The 8,604-nt window shown below is 46.5% G+C and overlaps 1 protein-coding gene across 1 annotated transcript; it reads left to right on the top strand.

Annotated features, from left to right (window-relative positions):
• The first annotated feature begins 681 nt into the window (after positions 1-681).
• LOC112251289 lies at positions 682-8,008 on the top strand. The gene is made up of 5 exons (XM_024422200.2): positions 682-2,353; positions 3,711-3,904; positions 4,108-4,252; positions 4,420-4,725; positions 6,873-8,008. The coding sequence occupies exons 1-5, from the start codon at positions 770-772 to the stop codon at positions 7,032-7,034; spliced, it is 2,391 nt and encodes a 796-aa protein (XP_024277968.1). The 5' UTR covers positions 682-769; the 3' UTR covers positions 7,035-8,008.
• The last annotated feature ends 596 nt before the right edge of the window (positions 8,009-8,604 follow it).

Here is an 8,604-nt window from a genome sequence, read left to right as displayed (position 1 = left end):
CTATTCACCCCCCACAAAGTCAATACTTTGTAGAGACACCTTTTGCAGCAATTACAGCTGCAAGTCTCTTGGGGTATGTCTCTATAAGTACTGAATGTTCACTAAAGAGTTTATATTAGGACTGTCAAACAATGAAAAAATGTCAGAGTAAATCGCCTTATTTGCTCAAATTGAGCTGTAATTTAAGATTTTTTTAATTCAAAAAGCATTACAAGAATATTGATTTTGTCCAAAGTAAAGGTAAGCAAAATCTGGTACATTTCTAAAGCACACTCTCTTTAACATCAATAACTTGTTTTTTTGCGTTGTATTGTAGTAAAGCTGTATAAAATGTGTATTTTGAACACTTCCAGATAATGGGATTAATTGTGATTAAACATTTTTTTAATTGACTGATTCATTCTGACAGCCCTAGTTTCTCATTTTTCCCAAGAAACCTCGCTGACCCTGGCCTGTGTCATGTGCAGGGAAAGGTTTTTGTGTGTGTGTGTGTGTGTCAGGTATTGCCTTATCAAATGCAGCAGTTACTTAAATTAAAGAGAGACATGAAACCGTTACATATTCGTGCTGCATGTGAGTGGTCCAATATGCAGTCCAATACTGCAGCCTTTTTTGTGAGCGCGCTCCATTTACCCACTCGCTCGCTCCCTGCACCTTTAAGAGCGCGTGCCTAGCTGAAGGTCACTAAACAGTAACACAAAGCTCTCTTAGCTCTGCGGTCCAATATAGCGCATGCGCTCTGCCTGAGGACTGCTACACAGACTGCAATATGGCGAGAATGCCTGGCAGCGCAGACTGCTCTAGCGACACGGCGGGGACAGAGCGGGAGGAGCACATGAGCTGCCCAGAGACTGAGAGGAGCGGAGACGAGGCGGAAGAGGATGAGATCCAGGAGGTGCAGATCACCGGCGAGGAGGAGGGAGAGTACGAGGAGGATGTCGAGCTGGAGTGGGAGGCAGAATGTGTGGACACCGGCAGCTGCTCGGTTATGGAGACAGAAGCGGTCCGTATGGGCAGTACGGACCAGTGCAGCGGGATGGGACCGGGAGCAGGGGTGGACCCCAGACTTTTCCACATCCCCGGACTGGACTCGGATCCGGAGGGAGACCTGCAGCGGTCTGACCGCTCCAGACTGAGCGAGAACACTCGCCTGGCTACTAGGTACGCAGTCAGGATCTTCCGGGAGTACCTGAGTGAGAAAGCCCAAAGTCCTGACTTTGAAACTCTGGACAAGGAAGCGCTGTGCGCGGTCCTGCGCTCCTTCTACGCGGAGGCGCGATCGAAGAGCGGCCAGCTCTACAGCAAGTCCTCTCTCATCAGCATCCGGAGTTCTCTGAACCGCTACCTGAATGAGCCGCCTTACTGTCGCACCCTGGACCTCACCAAGGACCCAGAACTGCGCAGCGCCAACCTGACCCTGGCCGCAGTCATCAGAAAGCTGGAGGAGCAAGGTGCCGGTCCCGTTGTGCAAAAACAGGCTATTACGCGGGCAGACCTGAGAAAACTCTACACCTCTAGTGTGTTTAACACCGATACGCCGTTCGGGCTTCTCAACAAAGTGTGGTTCGAGACATGTATGTATTTCTGCACGAGAGGGAGAGAGAATCAGCGCGAGCTGGAGGAGGATTCATTCGGGCTAGCCATAGACGAGGATGGGAGAAAGTTTATCTATTTCAAAGCGCTGGGGCCGTATCACAAGTCTCGCTCCGCGTCCTGGACTAAAAAAAGACCAGACACGGATGATGATACTCTGCCGCGCATGTATGAGACGGCCACGGAGTTTTGTCCGTATGCCAGCTTTGTGAAGTATGTCTCGAAACGGAACCCGCTGTGCAAAGCGTTCTTCCAGCGCCCGCGAGACCACTGCTGCTTAAGCGACATGACATGGTACGAGAACAAAGCAATCGGTAAAAACCTGCTGGGCACGAGGATGCAGATGCTGTCCCGTGCTGCCAAGCTTTCAAAAACCTACACCAACCACTGCATCGGCGCAGTCTCCATAGCAACGCTCAACAGCATCGCTGGTATCGGGTCAAAGTCAGTATCGCTTCACGTTGCCTCGGAAACGGTCAATGGTGGCGCAATGTCTTATCTCCAGCTCGTGATCCCATATAGCCGACAGGTCACGGACGCAGTGGAACTGAAGCCGCAGAGAACGACAAGGAAATCTCGTTCTCACTGCCCCGGCGACGTCTCTGGACCTCCATCACCTAAGAAGCTCTGTGTGCGTTCCGAGGAACGCGGAGAGTCCCCGGTGGTCATAGTGGACGGTACCGAGCCCGTGGACACCCGATCCCCGGAGCCCCACGGTCAGCCGCCCGCTCCTTTACCAGCTGGCGTGGTAGCAGCGCAGGTAACACTGTTTCACACTCTGCACCAACACAGGTTTTTAATTGATCAGCAGTCTTCTAAATTTAATGTAGAATAACCTTACTAGTCTCCAAAGCATCCACAGATTATGCATAAATGTAATGATTTACATAATTTTCCATTTACTGTGGAAGTATTGACCAGCAAGATGTGTGTTTGTTCTGTTTAGGAGTGAGTTCTGTCATTGGGTGTTCTAGGTGCTTTAGTAAAGAGGTCATGAACATTGTGTTAGAGTCCCAAATGGCACCTTATTCCCTTATATAGTGCACAATTTGTTTACCAGAGCCCTATGGACACTGGTCAAAAGCAGTTTATTGTATGTATAGAGGTTAGGGTGCCATTTGGGACAAACATGTGAGTGCAGAGTAGAGGACACATGAGTGAGTTCTCTCTGGGACTTTGTTTGTTGCTATGGGTGATGGCGCCCCAGGCCCACAATTACCCACCATGCACCACAGTGGAGCCCGCAGGGGGAGTGCCAGAGCGTGCAAGCTCTTACTCACTCACACACTTATTTTATACCAATTTGCCTAAAGCTCACATTTTCCTGAGACACAGGCACTATAATGAACAATAGTACGACAGGCTGTCTCAAGCCTCTTTCCCCTAATGAAAAAAAAATTGTGTTTGTGTGGGTGAGTGTGTGTGAATGTGCGTGTCTGTGTGTGTATATCCAGTATCATAATGAGTTTAATGTTTTTGCGTCGTTCCTCTCAGAAGAGCCTGCCTGTCGTGACCCTAGAGACATGCACATGTCTGCTGCAGCACTAACAGCTCTGCTCATCTGTTTTCTGCTTTATCAGCTATACATCCATCTATCTCACTATTTACCGTTTTCTCAGCTTTAAGAGGCAGACTGCCTTCGGCCATGGCTGTCTTTCTCCCTCACTGCACTTACCACAGTGAATGCTGACCAGTAGACTTTATAGCTTGTCAGTTTTTCAGCAGTGAAAACTTACTTGAAGAATTTCTAAGGTGTTTAAAACCTTCCTCTACAGGAATGTCCTCACCTGTCTCACCTGGAACCTGTATAGCAGAGGAGGAGACAGACTCATATCTGTCTCTGAGTTTCTTTAACATCACTCAGCCCACTGCACTGTCCTTAGTTAGCCCTGACAGACAGACACTGAAAAGGGCAAAAACCACTGTGCGTCATGTAGTTCAGTGCGTTAATTGTACTAAAAACGTTGACGGAGTATGAATGACGTCCCAGTCTACAACTCTTTACTAGTGTCCTGTCTCTACTTAGTCACTAAGGGAATGACTGTGTGCTATGTTCACACACAGTACCTGTGACAAATTTCAGTTGGACATTTGTGTATCTTCTTCTTCTCTCCCAGGATAGCCGTAATAGCAGCATGGCCAGCCGGCCACTGGTCTCCCAGTCCCCTGCCTCTCCGCTGGGCTCAGGGGGTATAGGGGGCATCCCCACCCCCGCCCAGCTCACCAAAACCAACGCCCCTGTACACATAGACGTAGGAGGTCACATGTACACCAGCAGCCTGGCGACACTGACCAAGTACCCAGAGTCACGGTAAGACTCGCACACACATAGGGTGTTTAAGATTGCATTCCACTTTAATGTAGTCAATCACTGATCTACAAATGACCTTGCATCCCAAATACATACTCATTATGTGATCAAGATTAGCAATTCTACACTTGGCCTTGCTCAAACTGATCCCCTCAAACATGTACACTCTGATGATGATCTCAATGATATCCCCTTCCCCCCAGGATTGGTCGTCTGTTCAACGGGACAGAGCCCATAGTGTTGGACAGTCTGAAGCAGCACTACTTCATAGACCGAGACGGTCACATGTTCCGCTACATCCTCAACTTCCTGCGGACGGCAAAACTGCTCGTCCCTGACGACTTCAAAGTGAGTTTATCTGACCCTGCACTCAGGCCTGGAAAACCTTGTCTGTAATTGCACACTTATAACATATAGTGTGAAGCTTTGTGGGATACATTTTCTTTTTAAGAATCTGATGATCATTGTGTTTGTGTGTGCATGTCTGTGTGTGTGTGTGTGTGTGTGTGTTACAGGAGTACTCTCTACTCTATGAGGAGGCCAGGTTCTTCCAGCTATCTCCACTACAAGCAGAATTAGAACGCTGGAGGAGTGAGCGCGAGGCCAGGAAGGTGTGGCGTGTGTGTGAGTGTGTGGTGGTGCGTGTAGCTCCAGAGCTGGGGGAGAGGATCACTCTAAGTGGGGACAGGGCTCTGATCGAGGAGGTGTTTCCAGAGGTCGGGGACGTCATGTGTAACTCCCTGAACGCAGGCTGGAATCACGACTCTACTCACGTCATACGCTTCCCACTCAACGGATACTGTCACCTCAACTCTGTACAGGTAACATGACAGACACTACCCTTACACTGCATAGAATAACCATAACAATACCCGACAACAACCCAAAATACTAAGTTAACAGATAACGTCCCCTCAACTCACAACAGATAAGGTCACCTCAACTCATAACATCACATTAACCCACCTCAACTCTGTATAGGTAACATCCCACTAACTAGTACCCATGGCACAAGCATAGTATAACCTCAGAGGGCCAGACCAGCCAGAGAAAGCGAGACTAATCCTGGTTAGATATGAAACGTGGCCATCGGCTACTGCGTCTGCTGGTTGCAACACTCACTACAGAGTTCCAAACTGCCTCTGGAAGGAACGTCAGCACAAGAATTGTTCATCGGGATCTTCCTGAAATGGGTTTCCATGGCCGAGCAGCCGCACACAAGCCTAAGATCACCATGTGCAATGCCAAGCGTCGGCTGTAGTGGTGTAAATCTCGCAGCCACCGGACTCTGGAGCAGTGGAAACATTCTCAGGAGTGATAATCACATTTCACCATTTGGCAGTCCGAAAGATGAATCTGGGTTTGGTGGATGCCAGGAGAACTCTACCTGCCCAAATGCATAGTGCCAACTGTAAAGTTTGATGGAGGAGGAATAATGGTTTGGGGCTGTTTTTCATAGTTCGGGCTAGGCCCCTTAGTTCCAGTGAAGGGAAACCATAACACTACAGCATACATATAATTACATTATAGATGATTCTGTGCTTCCAACTTGTGGCAACAGTTTGGGGAAGACTCTTTCCTGTTTCAGCATGACAATGCACCTGTGCACAAAGCGAGGTCCATACAGAAATGGTTTGTCAAGATCGGTGTGGAAGAACTTGATTGGCCTGCACAAAGCCCTGACCCCAACCCCATCGAACACCTTTGGGATGAATTGGAACACCGACTGCGAGCCAGGCCTAATCGCCCAACATCAGTGCCTAACCCCACTAATGCTCGTGGCTGAATGGAAACAAGTCCCCACAGAAATATTCCAACATCTAGTAGAAAGCATTCCCAGAAGAGTGGAGGCTGTTAAAGCAGCAAAGGTGGGACCAACTCCATATTAATGGCCATGATTTTGGAATGAGATGAACAACAAGCAGGTGTCCACATACCTTTCGTCATGTAGAATAGCTCCTTATAGCACTGCACTGACATGATTGGTTGATGGTAGGTGGGGGCAGGAGGTCCTGTATAATCACAAACTCACTTCCTTGACAACTTTCTTTAAAACAGCTCTGGCCTGCTCTGTGAAGCGCAAGAAGTATGAATGCTCTGATCGCTGCGGAGGCCACATCACAGTAAATGCTGTACGGCCACTGCAGATGTCGGTTTGACCATGCAGAGCCTTCAAGGCAGAGAGAGAGAGAGGGATGGAGGCAGACAGAGGTTTCTAATTTAGCCTACTGCCTGCAACAAACAAAGAGAGGAGAGGGCGACAGAGCGAGACAGCGAGGCAGACAGGATAGAGGTACAGATGCTCCTTCAGTGTGTACGAATGGAATGCCATCTTGCAGCTAGAGAGAATGTCTGCATACAAAATGTCACCGTATTCACAATTTAGTGCACTACTTTTAACTAGGGCCCATAGTGCACTATATGGTGCCATTTGGGATGCACATAATATTGCACTAGAAAAAGGGTTTGCATCTGTGTTTGTATGTGTGAGTTGTTGTGATAGAGAGGATCTGCCTGTCTGTCACTTGGTTTTTAGGTCAGGGAAGGACAGGGTGAGATGGCTGGCTCTTCTTTAGTCAGACTGAGTCTTGCTAAAGAGAGAGATGAGTGAACTTGGGCCCTATGGGCACTGTCTGTGCTATTGTTAGTAGCACATTTGCACATATTCACACATTGGTTCTCTTCCACAAACTGGAGTCCTGTATGACTGTGGTATGACTGGACCCTGAATCAGCCCCTCTCTGAAATCACTTCTCTGCCCCACGGTCAACTGACCTTCCATACATACTGTATCAGACCACCAATTACCTGATTCATCGTCTATTCTCTTTTTGTCAAACCCAAAATAATTGTTGTGAATGTGATTAAAACTTGAGATCTGAGTCTGTGTCTACCCGAGTGGTTATTCTGACCACAAGTGTGTGTGTGTACGGTGTCTGTAATGTATGTGTGTGTGTTTGATTGACAGGTGTTGGAGAGGTTGCAACAGAGAGGATTCGAGATAGCAGGGGCGTGTGGCGGGGGAGTAGACTCCTCCCAGTTCAGCGAGTACGTCCTACGCAGGGAGGGAAGTAGCAACGGACAGCGTGGCCACACCCTCATCCGCATCAAACAGGAAGCACTGGACTAAGCCCGACCCAGGTCAGATCAGAAGTCAAGGTTCAGTGGATAATTGGTCAGGAGAAACCAGAAAGCCACGCCTCCATCTCCAAGGGAACACCAATAGTTGTTTTAGAATTTTGGGGACATAGGTATTACCATTATGAAACGGTGATTGTACCTACACCAAAGGAGAGCAATAGAACTATGACCTCACCGCAATGAACTATGTAAGTCACTAACCAGGCGGTACGCAGATAGTGACTGACCCCTCTCCCGATGAGCAGGGACCTATAGCATAGACAGAAGCAACATTAGCACTATCATCATACTACTCATGTTACTGTGTAGGATTATTCTGTTTTATAGTGTCATAATAATACTATGTGGATTCATTAAGATTCTTACAATAATGTAAATAATCATAGAATGGGATGAGGTCATGACTGAAACTCTGAAATGGAGAGACGACACTAATGAACATGGAAGATATGCAGCTGAATGTTAAAAAGCACAAGTGTCTGGGAAATCTAACCCAGCCTAAACTAAATAGATCAAATATATGGTTCTGTGAAGCTAAAGTTATTACAAGGAACTCATGGAAGTTTTTTTTTTTTTAAGGACATTTTTATAAACCAAAAATATGGTTTTCACATGTTAAGTCTTAATCTTATGACAATGGAATTCTGAAGAGGTTCTTCTACACGTTATATTCATCACATTGATAAAAGAGATTTGTCTTGTCAGAGATTGAATTGTTGCATGTTTTATGCTGAGCATTTGAGCAGCAGAGGACTTGAGATCTGTATCAAAACTGTCTGTCACACTAAAGGAAATTTGATTTCATAAACGAATGTACCAAAAGGATGTAAAAACATGTTTCATACAAAAAAAGTCTGCATGTGTGTGTGTCTATTAGTTATTCAGGAAACTGTAAATGATGAGCATATTCACTAAATGTTCATTTTAGTTAGGCTAGCAATCACAGATCAGATGACAAACCTACCATCACCGTATAATTAAAACCGGAAAGTTAAGGGAGAGGTTTGCATTCATTTTAGGTGGCATGGTAAATATTCCACCTGCTTCAGAGTTTAGCAGAAAGTAGTTAATAAATATGTCTAAGCAATGCATGAATATTAAGTACACTAGTGCCTTTGTCTTCCTGGATTTGACAAGCTGTCAGAGGGAGGGGCTTGTCTTTGATCTGAGACAGGAACAGGAAGCAGTGGGACATATGATGAGCTTGTTAACGTTGCCGACGATGATCAATAATTCAGCACCTAATCAGTAATCACATGAATTAAAATACTCCCTAACCATTTGCTATAACTGGAACAGTTATACGAAACAGTCTACGTAGCTAACCTCCACATTAAGGGTCAGCATTCAGTTCCACTATCAGATCCTTCTTTAATTGGCACACGGTCAGTTTGCCTAGCTTAGTGTTAAGTTATTGGTCAGCAGCCTTTTCAGCTGAAAGGATTCTGATCCACTTCATTCTTTCCACCCTCTGTATTTCATTGCTAAAAGTTAGTTCTGTGCCTTAAAGCTCCTCTCTTCTGTATTCAGATAGCGGAATAATGAATCTCAAACACATC

Source organism: Oncorhynchus tshawytscha, linkage group LG05, assembly GCF_018296145.1.
Source record: "Oncorhynchus tshawytscha isolate Ot180627B linkage group LG05, Otsh_v2.0, whole genome shotgun sequence".
NCBI lineage: Eukaryota > Metazoa > Chordata > Actinopteri > Salmoniformes > Salmonidae > Oncorhynchus > Oncorhynchus tshawytscha.
This window is presented reverse-complemented; position numbering and strand designations above follow the sequence as displayed.

Excerpts from the sequence above, each read along its gene's own strand:
- LOC112251289 (XM_024422200.2), top strand. The coding sequence starts at position 770 with ATGGCGAGAATGCCTGGCAGCGCAGACTGCTCTAGCGACACGGCGGGG. Across the intron at positions 2,354-3,710 it reads CTGGCGTGGTAGCAGCGCAG|GATAGCCGTAATAGCAGCAT; the intron begins GTAACACTGTTT and ends CTTCTCTCCCAG. Across the intron at positions 3,905-4,107 it reads ACCAAGTACCCAGAGTCACG|GATTGGTCGTCTGTTCAACG; the intron begins GTAAGACTCGCA and ends CCTTCCCCCCAG.